Consider the following 18,399-nt stretch of genomic DNA (forward strand, 5'->3'; position numbering starts at 1 on the left):
ATGTTCACCATCAAAAAATAAAGATTTGCTGTTAATTTAAAAGATGTAGGTGACATTTTTTTTCAGCAGAACATTAAAGATGACTTAACTAAAATGGTGGTTCTTGATGATTCATAAAAAAAGATGTCAACTGCTGCTGGCACTTTGAGAGTCAAAAAACTAAACAAAATAGAGAGAAAACAAAATGAATCCCTGTGGTTTTAAATGATTCTATGTGTGACGTCTTATGAAGTGTCAGTCTGTGTAAGTAACATAAGATTAGGTACAAAATGATCCTTCAAGATTCACTTTTGCTTCATAAGAGCAACATAGAGATGTTCTATTTTACTCTCAAAATGCGGATAGCTATTGACTTGTACTTTTAATAAAGCTTAAAATCTTCTTTAATGTTTTACTTAATAGGACTGTTTGCCCCAAAATGAAAATTCGGTCATCTACTCAACCTTTACTCGTTCCTATTGGACACAAAATAAGATGTTTTGAAGGATTTTGGAACCTGTAACCATTAACTTCTATAATAGAAAACAAAAACAAGAGTCAATGGTTACAGGTTTCCAACATTCTTCAAAATATCTTCTTTTATGTTCAATAGAACAAAAAAAGCCTCAGACTGGTTTGGAACAAGCAAAGGGTGAGTAAATAATGAATTTGAAATTTTGAGTGAACTATAAAATTAAGAAGAAAAAAAAAAGATCACCACGATTCCATCAATTTCCAGCAGATTTTCATATTTTGGGAGAACTATCAATTTAATAATGCTTTATGTCCTGCTGCTGAGGTGCATTAACCAAATTAAATCAAATCAAAACAACTCCTGAATACTCTCGTACCAATTCCTTCAACAAGGAGGCCAAAAATAATTATAAAACAATCAAAAAACAAAACAGCAACAGCAGATCAACACCACAGCTGATCAAAAATAAAAAGCTCCAAACCAATAACTTTATCACGTGATCTAAGAGTTTTTCAACCTCAGAATCACCTGCCAGACCAGACAAACCAGGTTTAAAAAGCGGTTATTCCTGTGTGTGCGTTTACGCGCGCGCATTTCAATCGGTACCTCTCAGATCTCCTCAAACTAAATAAATGTGTACAAACACAATCACTAAACACACACACGAAATGAACTCTCCCTCCAAATCCTTACATTTTCTGGGTCTCTTCTTTCAATAACTAGCAATACCTGAAACCTCCTTGTTTCTGCAGGTCTCTCACTCGTCTTTTGCTCTTTCTCTCTGTCTGTCTGTCTGTCTTCTATCTGTTATAACGTCAGTCTGTTTTTTGTGCCTGTCCCGCGGCTGTGCGTCAAACCCCCCACCCCTCCACAGCCTGATGTCCTTCCTTCCACCCTCACGTTCACTTGTTCCCCCTCACAGGCGGCAGAGGCAGAAGAGGGTTGGGATGAAGACTCCAAAAGCCACTAGTATAGGGAACATCAGGCTGCTGTTGTCAGTGGCGTAAGGATTGGGGGTTCGCGGGCCGGACCGAACTGGGTTTTTTGGAGAGGTTGAGGCACTCTTCTTTTCACCTTCTGGCCCCTCGCCCTCCTCTTCTTCTTCTTCCTCTTCCTCTCGTTTTTCCAGGCCAGGATGGGGCTGCAGTTTTGGCACATCTAAGAAACAAAATGACGCTTGTTAGGAAAACAAAATAATATCAAAAAAGTAAAAATAGTAGGATGACACTTAGTGGACCTACAAAGAAAATTAGAAAAAAAAAGTTCTATATTTTGTTTTAATAGTTTTAATATTAGTAATAAACATGGCACATATTAACACAAGTAAAATTTTATTAAACTATGAAACAATTTATTTGTTACATTTTCAGGGCCCTACAGGGCCCTCCATTTTACATTTCCTTAAATTAGGTTTATTTATTCTAATACTAAAAGTTTTGTTATTTAATTTTCTTCTAGATTCATTTTTCTGGTTAAATGGTATTGTAATAATTAATAAACATGTATAATTAAATGATATATATTTAAATTGTTCAGCAAAAATTGCCTATTTTATATACATGTTTTTTCTCCTCCAAATTCTCTCCGATTCATTTCTTTTTCCTGAAGTTTTCATTCATGATTAAATGAAACTGTAATAATTGATAAACATGTCTAAGTGATTTGCTAAAATAATGCTTTGAGGGCACTAATTCTAATAGTTTTGTTTTTCCTCTTACTTTGTTTGCTTTAATGATTCAATTAAATTGCAGACATTGAAAAACATTACAAAAAATTTTTTAATTAATTAAATTAAATGTTAATTAAATGTTATTAATAAAATAAATGAATGCTACATCCTACATTGTTTATATTTTTTCCAAGCTCTATGTTTTGCGCTTTTAAATTTCCCTGTAAATAATGCTGGGTTCCACACGATATGTTCTTGTTGTCCCAACAAAAATCGATTAAGTAAACTTCATTGTTTTTACAAATTTAAGTGGACTGAACATAAGACATTTAGTTTTCTCAAAAAATACTTTACAATTGTGTTGATTCGGTTCATTTAAAAAAAAATGAAAACCGCTAAAATAATTTGAGTGTTCTTGAAATTCTTGTCCTGGTTTATTTGCAATTGCTCAAAAATAATTAAAGACTAAAAATTATTCAAAAAAAATTCAGTAAAATCTGTACAAATGTTTGTTGAAATTCTATGATTTCACTTTTAATTACTGTTACATTTATTTTAAACATGTGCAACTCAAAAATATAATAACTGTACAATTTTAATAATAAAGACCACAACAGACATTGCATTAAGTATATTTATAGACACTAGTCTGTATAGTTTAAAATGAATATACAGTCCTACTTTTCATTCATCCAAAATTATGCTGCAAAATTCATTTCATAACTGTTTTTGGAGATTCAGTCTACATTTTCCATTTCACAGAAACCATAGGGTCCTAAAAGAGGAACGATGTGCAACTCAATCAATCTCAGTGATCCGTCTTACCCTCTAGTTTGCCCTTCATCACATATAGAGCACATATCTTGGGGTTGTCATAGTAACCCTGTGGACACAAGAGATGGATAGATTATGGTTCATCATTTACAGTGGATGAATGCATGCAAACTCATGGAGAAAATATGCAAATCCATTCCAATATATTCCATGTGGTGTTTGGCCTGAAGGGCTTCTAACAGTGAATAAAAGACACAAGCAAGGTCAGTGGCTCTCTGCGGCATTTGGTTTTGGCTTTATAAACATAAATAAATACAAACAAACATTAATTTCTCATTTTAAATGTTGAACATAACAGCATTAACGAAAAATTATAAGTAATTAATTACATAAAATTTAATTTAACAACTATTTAAAAAGTGTTTATTTTTCTTAAAGATCAAACAATATAGTTGAATGTATCGCTGAATAGTTTCACTGAAACATGAAGCGGCACTTTAAAATTTTTTTATTTGAATGATAATAAAAAAATGTTCCTTGACCAGCAAAACAAATAGTATAATGAGTAAGGCTGGTTTTTACTTCTGCATCGAGTGATTGGTGTGACTCATGGGGCCTGCCTTACACATAGCTGTGCATTTATACTGCTGCTATTTGTGTTGCTCTGCAATAACATTTCCGAAACGCTAACTGGCAGTAGGTTATGTTCCTCTGTGTTGGGTTTCTTCACGGGTGTTTTTTTTTTCTCTGAATGCTACCCTAATGTACAAGTAGCTAAAACTTGCTTATTCAGAGGCGGGAACTGGTGGATGTGCAACAACCTTATTCATAAGGTAAAGACAAAACAAAGGTTTCTATCCGGAGCTTCTTCCCATGATTCAACACTTCAATCACTTTATCGGGCTCACGGCTCTCAGCACAACCCACACTCGTCTGCTACCAAGCCAACCAATCACAGAGTTTGCGCAACACGTAGTTGAAAGGTGCACGTTAGTGTCAGCCATGAGAAGTCTGCACCATACCATACCAGTGCACTTGGCGCAGAAGTATAAATCAGCCTAAAAGATTCATTTTAGGAATATATGTGATATTTTTAAATGCATCATACGGTTCAAAACAATAGTTTTATTTACTTTACTGTTTTTTTAGCAATTAAGATCAAAATAAATACAGAACCAATTTAAAACATAAAAAACAAAGTTCTGTCAGCATTTGTATTTTTCAAATTTCCTTTATAAGATATGATAAAATGAAAGATGATACATTTTTTAAAGACGTCTCATCTTTCACAAGCAGAAAAACAAACAGCTGGAGGGATGTAGCTTAGCATAATGCATGTGCTGAAAGCTGTTTCAGCGAATTCTCGCGTTTAAGCTCCAGGCAATCAGCGGGAGCTCTGCGCACACCTGCTGAGCTGAGAGCAGCCGAACATTCGCCAGTCCATCCCGAATCTGCCAGTGAATCTTATCTCCATGTAGTCATAACACAATCTTCAATTTATCTTGTGTAGACCTATCTAACATGTCAGTCTTATGAATCTATCAGCCTACTTATTTTCAGGTAATGTGTTTTTGGAAAGTGGAAAGTGGAGAGTGGAAAGATAAGTTAATATACTAACTTATGTAACCACGTACAACAATTCCCCAACATTTGATCAATTGCTTGCCTTTATTTCCCATATTGTATAAATTTATTGTACTTTATACTTTTATAATTATTTTTGATTATTAAAATGATAGCTTACTGATTATCATATTCAGCAAATGTGACGGCTATTTCGTATTTCACCATTGATTTGCTCTGATAATCTTCATTGTGTGCATATAGCCTGACATTAAGCACATATTTCCAAAACCACACAGTGAGCCTAATGTTTCATATTTTTCGATGAAAATAAACGGGGCAGTTATTAGGCTTCGTTTTGCTATAAACTTGCATACAGTGAAGATGACGGTACATGATACCTTAACATTTTTGGTCTCTGTCATGTTTTGTGTCATGTTTTCATTTTCTTGTTAAGACCGTAGCCAGGGTGAATGACGTTATAAAAGTACACTGCCATTACATTCGAAAGTTTACCCGATGTGTCCTTAGGAGTATATTATAACCTTGCGAAGTCTAAACTTACAAAGAAACGATGAAAGTCTGAACTCTGTTTACGCTACTTTAGATGAGAAAAAGCCCCAATCAGGCAGCCTGAATGTCAGCAGCCATGCCTCTGTTTTCAGATGTCTCCGTCTTCCCCCATCCCACACAGTAGTGTTTTGAAACTAAAAATGTCCATTTTATCGTTTCCAAAACATTCCATTTTTAGGGCTTGAAAACCCTGGCATAGTGTAGACAGATGGCGTCACCATAATAAAACTTCTGCATTTTGAGACTAAAACATACTAGTGTAAATGTGGCCTTAATCAGGGTGTCTACTGGAGTTTTCGTTTTTGAACTGAATGCTTGATGTTAATAGTAATGGCATGTTTTCTAAGCGCCTGCAGTGTAGCGAGGTGCTGAGCGAGCAATACATTTTCCAGAATATATTTGGCCCAAATCAAAGAAATGTCAGGATTTGGCTTGAAAAACAAACAAATGCAATTTTAATTTCATGTGGAGTTTAATTGAGTGAGGCATCCGATGACTGACAGAGACATTAATAACTTGTGCTGCATCCTCATATCCATTAATGACGTCTTCCCTCTGGATTGCCATCATGCTCAATGTACACAGACACAAACCCCACTAGCAAAAAAAGTCTGCTGTTTACATAAAAAACAGAGCAGCTTTGAAATAATCAATTAAATTGCACTATGGGAACAAATAAAATGCTCCAAGCCACCACAATTAGTTTTGACAGAATCCATCTTCTTGGAAATGCTGAGCTTGAGTGTGTGTGTAACTGGATAACAACATCACCATTTCCAATCAATGTTCCTTCAGCAAGGAGGAACATAAATAGCACGCTTTATTAGATTGATCAATGTCTGCTTTATTCAATAAAAGATGACTGCATGGCTATCACAAAAAACTCGTGTTTGCTATTAGGGATTTTACTGTGTTGAAGCGGAAACCACTGCCTTAATTTTGTTCATTTAAAAAAAACATCTTGTTGAATTGGTAAAATCTATACTACTGTATAGACTGTACTACAGTATGATCCATTCAATTGATCAGTTAGCAAAACGAGTAAAACTGAATGAACTAAGCAAAATGTTTGCCAGTTTCACTAAAATATGAAGCAACGCAACCTTTTTTTTCCTCCACTGCTGTTGATTAGTAATGTCAGCAAATTAGAAAATTGGTATATTAGAATGATTACTGAATGATGATGCATTACTGAAGACTCATTTTTAACTAAGCCGGAGCAAACACACATCAGTTACTTTCTACTTTTCTAAATTAATCAGCCATTTTAAATGAATCATTTCAATGAGTAATCAACGAATCCTTCATTAATATGGGGACGTGACACCACCTACAAGGGATTTTAGTGTCATTTATTAATTTCTGACAGGCTTAAGCATGCCAACTCATACACTGAACAAAAGATTGTTTAATTAAGAAAAAAAGACCTCAAAAATACTGAGATCTTTTTGCAATATCACCCACCCCAAGGCATCAGAAACCTGATAGGTCAACTCTTACCTTAACAAACTCTACAGTGAGCTTTCCATTAAAAGTGGATACTTCGCCGTGCACACTCAGTTTTCCTCTTTTTATGGAGAATGGCACTATTTCATCATGAGCTGTGCTGTGACCCACGCGGTCAAAGATGTCCAGATCTTTCACCACAACATGCCCGTTTAAACGCACATCAAAAACCTGGGAACGAAAAGACGAAGAGAGAAAGAAAAAATATAATGAGGGGAAAAACAATGGAATGTTGAAATGCAAGTGTTAAAAATGAACAAGAGTGACTGTATATGAAGATAACCATTTATTGTCCACATTAAACATTCAAAAAAAAGCATATTAAATGAGTGAGTCTGATTTAATGTTTCAAATTTTTTTGTGAAAATAAAACAAATCTGGGTCAAAACATTTTCTACTCTATATATACGCATACAGCAGGGAAAATAATTTTTTTTAACACTTCATGTATTTTCCTGGGAATAATATTTCTAAAGGAGCTGTTGAAAAACCCAAACAATACAAACATACATACACATATAAAAAAAGAAAAAATTGTTATGTGTAATAACGGAAAGGATAAAGTAGTGAACTACTGAAATGTATTTAATACTTTATTTAAAAGGCTTTTTTTGGTGATGGCAGCTTAAAGACACCTTTTATATGAAGACTGAAGTCACATGCATTGCTCAGATGTGAGTTTTTCACAGATGGTTTTATGGGTTTCGTCTATCAAATCTGATCTTTTTTGTTTTTCTTGTATTTAAATCAGGTAATTGGCTGGGCCGTTCTATAGCTTGATTTTTTTTCTCTGAAACCATTTGAGAGTTTTCTTGGCTATATTTTGGATCATTAGCTATGTTTGCATCCAAAAATCTGAATTAACTTTATTCTCAAAACTGGATTGCAGCCTAAAAGATGAGCAAATAAAGCAGCGTTTCCATCCAATGAGTTAAAGCAAACAAAATCGTCACTTCCTGATTAACTAGCGCGAAATATCGACAGTAAAAACAGAATTTGCTGCGGTAGAAGCTGCATGAATCTTTTCTTCATCTAATAAATGACTTGCAGCTTAGAAGACAATCCTGACATGCAGTGAACGCACGGTGGCATTTGAAAGCGTGAGTTGTGGAACACAGGTGCACTTGATTCTGGAGGTAATTGATACTATAATAACACTAATACTGATATGGTTGAGGCATTTTAGAATGACCAAAACAACATTTCCGATGTTTTAAAAGGTGTTCAGCCTGCTGGTTTATCGATTCGCATGCATTTTTCACATGACCTTTTTTAATGCGAATACTGGAATTTGATCAGTAAGTGTTTTCGTCGCAGTTCATGCTAATCTTTTCTTATCAAATAAAAAATTTGTCCTACTCAGTTATGTGCATATCTTTTTTATGCGCATTTTTAAAATGCATGCGCATCCTGGTGTTTTTTTTCCTGACCCATTTTTTATACACATATCCAAAATGCACATCAAAATAGGTTGATGGAAATGTAGCTTCTGTCTAGCTGAAATGTCCACCCTGGTTTCAGCTTCATCATCCTGCTAATGTGGATGTTGGACTGAAGTAGCTAATATATATTTACAATAATATACACACATACACATATAAGAGATTTCGCTAAATTTCCAAAACATTATTTGTTTCTATACTTTTTTTTTCTATTTGTGGAAAAACTCAGAATCATTTCCCAGATCAATTTAATGCCACAACTCTAATTTTTACACTTAATGGCATTTTAGTAAGTGTTTTCCATAAAAAACACAGTAATATATAACAGTCTGTTTTGTTGCTTTTTAATAACAAGAAATCTGAAAAAGACATGTTAAATCTATTGACAATATTCAAATTGTTATATACGTTTATTGTGTAGATGCTTAAAGAGATAGTTCACCCAAAAAATGTAATTCTCACTCTTTCCTCACACTTAAGTGATTTAAAACTTAATTTCTTTCTTCTGTTGAACACAAAAGGAAGGTACACAGAAGAATGTGGGAGAAAAACATACCATGAACGTCAATGGCTGATTTTCCCCCAACATCCTTCAGGACAGCTTTGTTTTTAACAGAAGAAACAAAATCAAACATGTTTGTAACAAACTGGAAGATGAACAATTGATTTCTCTCCCTTAAAAATCCCTCATCATTTCTGACCCATGCACAGCAGAATTCTCACAAACCCACACCTTTTGTTGAGACTGAGCGAAGTAAACCTCAGCATATTTCATGACCAGTATGTAGTCTCCTTCTTCTCTGATGGGCACTTCATAACCGAATGTGTCCTCATTGTATCTCTCTGTCTGATAGAGAATCTGATCCTCCGGGCTGGAGCGCAGGATAGGCAGACGCACACCATAGTCTGATGCTGAAGGAGAAAAACAAACAAACAAACAAACAAACAAAAAGTGAGTTTGGGTACAGATACTCATGCCATTTTGCCTCTTATTTCATAACATTTTTTTGGGGAAAATGTCAAATGAGAGCAAGGTTTTAATCAGGCTGCGTTCCAATATCTATTTATAGCCAATGAAGAGCCGGGTGGAAAATTAAATACCACATTCACAATACCGATCTTTTTCTGGTGCCGATGATGCAAGAATATGAAATCTGACCAAACACGCATTGCCTTCACACAGTTTTAAATGTGCTCTACAGGCCCAGACATGTGCTCTACTTCTCATACGACTCAGGAAGTGACAGTCATCACATTTCAAGTGACATGAACTTCCTGATATGATCGGCAGCTCTAATAAGTGATTACTAATAAGCCAAATGAGCTGATCATCAGTCTTTTACTTCATAACAGAAAATCAAATGATCATACTGAAATACAGGCAAATGCAGTGTAAGCAAAATAACAGTAATATTTCATTTATAAAGGCATAGTTCACTCAAATGACCTTTGTTACCATTTACTCACTCTCAAGTTTCCAAAACCACATGATATTCAAGAAACACAATGACATTTACTTTTAGTATCATCTTCAATGTAGTGAAAGTCAATATGGTTTCTAAATATCCATTTCTGGTGTTCCACATATGAAAGACAACAACACAGATTTGAAAAGACCCAAAGGCGAGTAAACCTTTATGAAAAAGAACTACTCTCTAGGATACTCTTTCTTGTGGTGGTGCAACAGATCACAGTTCTTACTGTTGGGATCACATTACCGGTTTTGAGTCTCGGATTGGACCATTTTTCAGATCAGAAAAAAGGGGAAGATACAAATGTAATTTGCTCTATATTTATAACAAGAACAGTACAACAAGGAATATGAGCCAGGGTTCGAACTCAGAACACCCAGAGCGATGCCGCAACATATGTCGGCGCAGTAACCACTGCGCTATCGGAACCCATCAATGTTTATATCTAAACTACAAACTGTTATCCCAGTACTTCAGTGCTATTTGCTCATTTGTAACTCAGAAATTATACTAGTTGAAAATTGAATATCTTTCTCAGTCAAACACGGATTTGAACGCACTGCAAAGAATTAATAATCATATTCAAATCATGATTATAATTTGGGCTGTGTGGGTGCTTTATAGGAGATCCAGATTTTTTAATTATTAATTGTGCAGCTATTGACTGACTGAATAAATGCAGACTAAACAGGAAGTGACAGAAAACACATTAAATAACCTAGAACGACATGCATTCAGTCACCATTATATTTAACAGGGAAGACAAAAATCCTCCAATGCATGTCATTTAAATTACACTGAACACGCTTTTTTTTTATTCCTCTGCTAGAGTTGTTGACTGATCATGGACCATTCACATGAACACTAATTCACTGTGTTATTAGTTGCTTAAACATATTATATTGTAATATGTTATATTGATTATTAAATTATCGATTACACTGTGTTCCATTAACGTTTACACCTACCCAAACCTTCACAATTATTAACATCTACACCTACCCCAACCTTAAACTCAACCACCACAGTAGCATGGGCATTACAATGTCCACTACATATTAGACCTGATCCAGTACATCATTGTGCTACAGACTGCAGAGGACATCTTGATTCGGGGGGCTCAGTGAGGAGCTTGGTGGAGGTATGGGAAAGTAAAAACCTCGGTTTGTTAAAAGCATATTGCAGTGCAAAACGTAGGCGGTGCATCACATTTTTTTTTTTCAGTTCAGTTTGAACATCGTTACACCCTTATACTTATAAATTATTACTACACATTAAAGTTTACCATAGCACTCTCTAACAACACATTGAAGGTAAATTACTGAATTTTCAATACTGCATTACACTAATGTTTAGTACTACAGTATCTAAGTCAATGTGTTTTTGACCATTTTGGACTTTTTTCTTGTCAGCTAAACCTCCAAAACCTTTGATGGAGATTACAGTACCTACTATATATTAAATTTAGTGATTTAATGGGGGCAAAAAAGGGACAACAGTCATATTGACAAGCAATAGATCAAAGCTGGTCTCTAAATCAAGATTGTTTCGTTTACAGTATTTCAGTATCAAATATATATATATATCAATATTTTTTATTACACCAATCAATAGAATATCAAAGGTAGGCAAGTTTGATCAGGGTTGGAGACAAGACTCTAGGAATTTTGTTCATCATCTGTACACGACAGACACTTATTCATTCCTTCACAACTTCAACAATAGCCAATTCTTGGGCAGAAGGCTAATGAAAAACACCTCCTCTTCAATGCCAAACATTCTCAAGGACTCACCTTTGCCTACTTTTCCCTCCAGTGGATCTTTTTTAAACTGAATGCCGTGCACGTCTGTGTGCGTGTCCCCACCGGCGTTTACAGCCCAGATGACCCGTTCAGCCAGGCTCTGGGCCCCGCTTTCAGCCCGACACACTTCCACCAACAGCCATAACGCTGCGATTACGAGCCGGGCAGCACAGTGCAATGTCACCCTCCTCATGGCCTACAAAAATCCAAGAGGAAACGAGAAAGAGTCAAGAAAAAAGGAAGTGAGTGTAAATCTGTGAACAAGAACTGACATTTTATTTTTGAAATTGCTGCTGTTTGTTGATAGAATGTGCTGTAACTGGTCTTAAAGAGCTCATCAATGCTAAAATTGGCCAATCAAATTATAGGCAGAGCAACAGATACCAAAAATAAATCCCAGCCCTACCGTTTTGAAGCATGAAAGAGTGTGAAGTAAGCTACAAGTAGATAAATATATAACTGCTATGACAGAAATATAAAACAACCAACAATTTTACCATGTGACTGACAGCACTGGACTGCTTTGTTCACCGAGCAATCATTGCATTAATCATTAAATAAGATTCATGTCAATTGTAAGGGAGTATCAAAAAAAACGGAACATTTTCTTTTTCCATTTTGGGTTTTAAACATTATATTATTTTAAAATACAAACATTAGTTCAAAGTACATAATGAATCATGTTGTTCGCATATTCAGACATTTTCCTTAATAGTATAATTTCAGAAATGTATTCTTTGCAATTTCTAAAGATGGAAATCAGATTAGCAGCTATTGAATATCAAAGTACCACAATACCAAATACAGGCCAGTAAGCAGCCTGGTGAAAGGGGTGGTTCTTTTTTCTGAAAAATTTATTTTTTGCAGATATTGGCCTAATTTCCTTTTCATTTGAGGTTTAAACACTGCATTTTAGTGACATTTTAAGCACTATTAGTATTTTCTGGATAAGCTTGTTGAGTGGTCATCATAACCACAATGTTAATGCACCAAAAACATTTCCTAAATACTTTGAATAAAGAAATATACTTAAAAAAATATATAACCTTATTTATACTAATTATTTTTAAAATACAAATTTATCAAATAGATCCTTATAAAAACTGTATCTGTTAAAGTTTAAAACTAAATACTATGAACCTGCTGTCATTTATTAGGCAAATAACAAACTGACCAGCACATTCAACTCTCATCAGTGGGAATTTGGCCATTTGAATGATAAAAACCAAATTTAAACAAAAATAATAACCGTATTGAGAAATGAAATTATATTTCTAGTCTCTCTAGTAAAATAATACATTTGAAAATTCATAGATACAGGGTTTCTGCAGGTTTTTTTTAGATTTTTTTTTACTTGACCTATCAAAAAACTAATTCTAAGGTTTCTTAGCCATATATTAAACAATGAGTCAAAACAAGTAGACCCTTGTTGTATAGATACTAAAAAAAATCTTTAAAAATAAAGGATTAATAAAACTAAATGTATGCACAGCAAACTGTTATGGTATTAATCATAAATACAGTTTTGCTAAAAGTTTTATTGAGATGTGTTGTTGGTGATTGAATATATGTTGAATTGATTGGATAGCTTTACACAAACAAAAGAAACTTAAGACCCGTTTAAAATGATTTAAGACCTACAAGGCAATATTTCAGTGAATTTAAGACTTAAGATCTGAAATTTACGTTTTGAAATTTAACTTTTTAAGACCCCGCGGATACCCTGTAGATAACAACAATAGCCTAATTAGTATTATAATTAACTTTAACATAATTCAGAATTGCCTTTTCATTGATGATTTTCCGTTCAAGAATAAGGTCCACGATTTAGAATTTAAGTTACTTATAAACTTTATACAGTTGGTCAGGAGTAAAAGATTATTGTTGGTCTTAAAGCCTTCTTCAGTTAGTTATTTTTACAATTAATAATGGCATAGCAGTCAAAATAGGACAATTGAGCTCATACATGGGACAAATTCTGGACTTTTGTCAGTGGAGGGTGGGTCTTTTGAAAAACCCAAACCCCCCTAACTACAGGCCTGAAATACTATGGTTCCCACAGCACATAAACGCAAGTATATAAAGTTGTACATCATTTAATGCTAACAATAGCAAATGTTAAACCATGATTAATAATGCTGTACAGCAGGGGAGCCCAAACTCGGTCCTGGAGGGCTGGTGTCCTGCAGATTTTAGCCTCAACCATAATTAAACACACCTGAACCCGTTAATCAAGCTCTAACTAGGTATACTAAAAACTTCCAGGTAGGTGTGTTGATTTAAGTTGGAGCAAAACTATGCAGGACACTGACCCTCCAGGACCGAGTTTGGACATTCTTGCTGTACAAGTATTGTTTATTCTTAGCTCATTTTAGTAAAAAAAATACATTAAAATTAACTAATGGAATATTATTGTAAAGGGAGTATATTTTAATACAGTAAACATCACATAAAACCCTGGGTTAACTTTTATACACTGATTAACAGTATCAAGGCCATATGGGGTAAAATGACACTCCACTAGAATTTGACAGCACGTTGTTAAGCAACAAACAACCAACCAAATACTGCCTCGCGGCTCACCCAATTAATTATTCATACACCATATACTGTTGCACAAACTTTCACGCATTGTTTGTTTTAGCATCAGAATAAAAACACGAGAAAATGACCGACAAACAGAAGGAATTGTCTCTATAATTCGTTTTCATTATTTATGTGGCGACATTTTCCTCAAATGAACGCTGGACACGTCTAGAGGTGTACGCGTCCAATCAGTTGCCGACATCATACATATGCAAATAAGGTTAACCCAGGATATGCAGCTGAAATTTGAAAACCCTCGATTACTCTTTATTAACCGAAGGTGAGAAAAAGTCAACAGTGTGTGACAGCTTCAAAATGATAATCTGGTTTCCATAATGGCCCTGGGTTATCAAATTTGACGTGTGGAAAGCCCATATGAGAGTGTGTGTGTGTGTGTGTGTGACTCTTACTGTGCAGTCAGCGAAACACTCTCAGTGGTGCACGACCGGCTTCGTTCAGATTCTCCAGTTGCAGGTTGTTGTTTTGCCGTCCAGATCGCCGCTCATTTACCTGCCTGTTAGTCGGGTTTAGCTGCGGGTGGTTAACGTTAGCTGGCTAAATGACTTCCCTCTTGCTCTGTCATCTGTGTGGCTGGCAGCTGGAGTCTGCAGGTATATTCCCTCACATCTGCGCCCGTGTGTGCGGTGCGTGCTCGCTCTCCTTTAACACAAGATCACGCCGTGGCTGTTCTGCGCTTGTAAACCACACAATACGTGCGTTTTGGGCTTTTTTGCGACTGAAATCACGGCTATTTCTGACCGGGAGGGCCGCGTCAGTACTGTGGGTATGTGCAGTCAGCAGCGCAGGTTGAAGGGATGGAACAGAAAGGAGAGACAGACTAACTTGATAGACAGGTTCCGGGGGAGACGGGACTTTTCCGACATCAGCCAATCACGAGAAGCCAAATGACAGGTTGTTGCGTTTGATTTGTTTGTAGGAAGAATGGCTTCGTCAAGTCCGGCGGGCTCTGACCAATCACGGTCGATGGAAGTGTCCAGAACTAGCGAATCAAGTGTATCAACTTTCACTCACTTCCTCGCATAAATTAGCTGGCTTCTGTTTATTGGTTGGTTCATAGGCAGCTAGAGAGCGGAACTGTTTTATTTAATGGGCAACATAAAGACACAAAATAAAGTTTTTTAACCTTTTATTGATTAGAATTATCACTATTATTTATTAAATAAAGAGTATTGTATTAAAATATGTTACAAACTACAAAAAAATTAACAATAATAATATCACAACAAATTTATGAAAAATCAATTAATTAATTTATTTTATAATACGCGGTGTCGAAGTAGGTAGTGCTGTCGCCTCACAGCAAGAAGGTCGCTGATTCGAGCCTCTGCTGGGTCAGTTGGCATTTCTGTGTGGAGTTTGCATTTTCTCACTGTGTTCGCGTGGGTTTCCTCCGGGTGCTCCGCTTTCCCCCACAGTCCAAAGACATGCGGTGCAGATGAATTGGGTAGGCTAAAAAATGTCTGTATGTGTGTAAATAAGTGTGTTTGGATGTTTCCCACGGATGGGTTGCAGCTGGAATGGCATCCGCTGCATAAAACATTTGCTGGATGAGTTGGCGGTTCATTCCGCTGTGGCGACCCCTGATAAATAAATGGACCAAGCCGAAAAGAAAACGAATGAATGAATAAAATCTTTAAATCAATAAAAATACTTAATAAATAATCTCGTTATTAATATAAAAGTGTAATCAATAAATTAACAAACATTTTAAGATAAATGGATCAACAAAACCACAATATTACAGTTTGAACTGAATTGAAAAAATAATGACAATTAGATAACAATATGTTATATTAAATTTATACATTTATCAATAAATAATGTGAAATCATGTTTATCATATTTTAAAACATTAAAAAAACTATACTAACAAATTATTATTGTTTTAAAAATCAAGTGTATCAACTTTCACTCTCTTTCTCGCATAAATTAGCTAGCTTCTGTTCATTGGTTAGTTCATAGGCAGCTAGAGGGCGGAACTGTTTTATTTAATGGGAAACTTAAAGATACAAAATTAACTTATAAACTTTTTATTGATAATATTAATCACTATTATATATATATTGTTTACCATGTACTTTTATATCAACACTAACATTATATGTATTGGTATGTTGAATATGTCGTGGTTGAACTTATGGTTAAAAAAAATTTAATAATAATAAAAATAATAATAATAATAAAAAGATCGCTTCTTGCTTTGACCACATGGTGGCGTTATTTTGTAAGTCTTGCCGTCAGCATTCATAAAGAGAAAGCGGTACAATTCTGTCCCGTTTTGGTCCGGAGGAAAGAGCCCGTTGCCATGACAACACGAACAGTCTGTTCCAGCCGCTGGGAAAGCGATGCTCGCTGCTGAATGATTTGGAGAACAACTGAACAGACACCAGCAAAAACTGTTGCTCCTCGTAGATATAAATAGATTTAGAGGAGGTGTATAGGCAAACCCAAACTAATGAAGAAACTCACAGAGTAACGAAGCTCACACAAATGTGCTGATGAAAAATATATGCTATTACTAGACACACTTTTATTTGCTTATTCTGTTACAATGTATTCAAACAAACCACTATATTACATATGAAGGGCTTTTTTGGCATGCAATTATCGGATCAGATAACAAGACTACAAATGTCTGACACTGTCATACAAACAGACATAACGAGGCTCAACAATTCTGCTAATAAATAAATCTTTGCGGACTGTCTTTTTAAAGTTATATCGATCAGGAAATTAATATTCATCTCATATCCAGATATTGTGCATTGATTTGTATAGAGTGAAACTGTGCTCTTGAAATCAATTGCCTGACAAGTATGTCATGATAACTAAAAAAAGTGAATGGAACATGTCTAATCTTGGAAACTTATGTTTTCACTTTAATTTTACAGGCAAAATTTTACCAAATGTAATTCTATCTTGTACATTGGTGTCTGTTTCAGGCTCACACTGTGGGTTTTTAGAAACAAAACAGTTAAATAGTTTGACAAGGACAAATGATAGATGACTTATACAACATATTATCAGTAAGTCAACACAATTACACTGTTACATTACTGAAAACCAAAATATAAAAATATATATGCAGTAATTCATGCTTAAAGCAATAGTTCATCCAAAAATGAAAACTCTGTCATCATTTACTCACTCCTCACTTATTTCAAACCTTGTTAATTTCTTTCTTCTGCTGAACACACACTGTAAACAATGCTGGGTACCACAAAATTCCTTTATGTTGTCCCAATAAAAATAGACTAAGTTACAACTTAATTGTTCTTTCAAATTAAAGTTGATTGAACATAAAACAATTAAGTGTTCCCCCAAAAAATATCAGGAATTGTGTTGTTTCAGCTCATTTTAAAAGAAGTACAAGCAGAAGATATCCTTATTTTAGAGCAAAAGAATTTACACTTACCAGCCACTTAGGTACCCCTGTTTAACTGCTCATTAATGCAAATATCTAATCAGCCCATCACATGGCAGCAACTCAATGCATTTAGGCATGTAGACATGGTCAAGACGATCTGTTGCATTTCAAATCGAGCATCAGAATGGGGCAGAAAGGGGATTTAAGTGACTTTGAAAGTGACATGGTTGTTGGTGCCAGAAGGGCTGGTCTGAGTATTTCAGAAACTGCTGATCTACTTAGATTTTAACGCACAACCATTGCTAGAGTTTACAGAGAATGATTTGAAAAAGAGAAAATAACCAGTGAGCGGCAGTTCTGTGGGCACAAATGCCTTATTGATGACAAAGGTCAGCGAAAAATAGCCAGACTGATTCGAGCTTATAGAAAGGCAACAGTAACTCAAATAACCACTTGTTACAACCGAGGTATGCAGAAGAGCATCTCTGAATGCACAACACATCCAACCTTGAGGTGGATGTGCTACAGCAACAGAAGACAATAACGGGTGCCGCTCCTGTCAGCTAAAAACAGGAAACTGAGGCTACAATTTGCACAGGCTCACCAAAATTGGACAATAGAAGATTGGAAAAACGTTGCCTGGTCTGATGAGTCTTGATTTGTGCTGCGACATTAAGATGGTAGGGTTAGAATTTGGCGTCAACAACATGAAAGCATGGATCCATCCTGCCTTGTATTAATGGTTCAGGCTGCTGCTGGTGGTGTAATGGTGTGGGGGATATTTTTTGACACACTTTGAGCCCATTATTATCCATTGAGCATTATGTCAATGCCACAACCTTCCTGAGAATTGTTGCTGACCATGGTCATCCCTTTATGACCACAATGTACCCATCTTCTTATGGCTACTTCCAGCTGGATAACGCGCCATGTCATAAAGCACAAATCATCTCAAGACTGGTTTCTTGAACATGACGATGAGCACCAGACTCAATCCAATAGAGCTCTTTTGGGATGTGTTGGAATGGGAAATTTGCATCATGGATGTGCAGCCCGGTACTAGTAAGGTGTACCTAATGAAGTGACTGGTGAGTGTATTTTGGAAAATGTTGGTAACCAAGACAGTTGATAGTGGACACTGACTTTCTTTAGTAGTTTTTGTCCTACTAG

General features: G+C 35.5%; 1 protein-coding gene and 1 long non-coding RNA gene across 2 annotated transcripts in view; one reads left to right on the forward strand and one right to left on the reverse strand.

Moving 5' to 3' along the window:
• Positions 1-986: 986 nt before the first annotated feature.
• mlec (malectin) lies at positions 987-14,632 on the reverse strand. The gene is made up of 6 exons (NM_001113618.1): positions 14,252-14,632; positions 11,247-11,451; positions 8,715-8,893; positions 6,534-6,710; positions 2,949-3,006; positions 987-1,612 (listed from the first exon to the last, which is right to left on the reverse strand). The coding sequence occupies exons 2-6, from the start codon at positions 11,446-11,448 to the stop codon at positions 1,371-1,373; spliced, it is 858 nt and encodes a 285-aa protein (NP_001107090.1). The 5' UTR covers positions 11,449-11,451; positions 14,252-14,632; the 3' UTR covers positions 987-1,370.
• Positions 8,834-18,399, forward strand: part of LOC141375898 (uncharacterized) — a 31,610-nt gene continuing 22,044 nt past the window's right edge. Inside the window, exon 1 of the long non-coding RNA XR_012384702.1 lies at positions 8,834-8,933. This is a non-coding gene — a long non-coding RNA (uncharacterized lncRNA). The remainder of the gene's footprint in view (positions 8,934-18,399) is intronic.

The sequence above is a fragment of the Danio rerio genome, chromosome 8, assembly GCF_049306965.1.
Source record: "Danio rerio strain Tuebingen ecotype United States chromosome 8, GRCz12tu, whole genome shotgun sequence".
Lineage (NCBI taxonomy): Eukaryota > Metazoa > Chordata > Actinopteri > Cypriniformes > Danionidae > Danio > Danio rerio.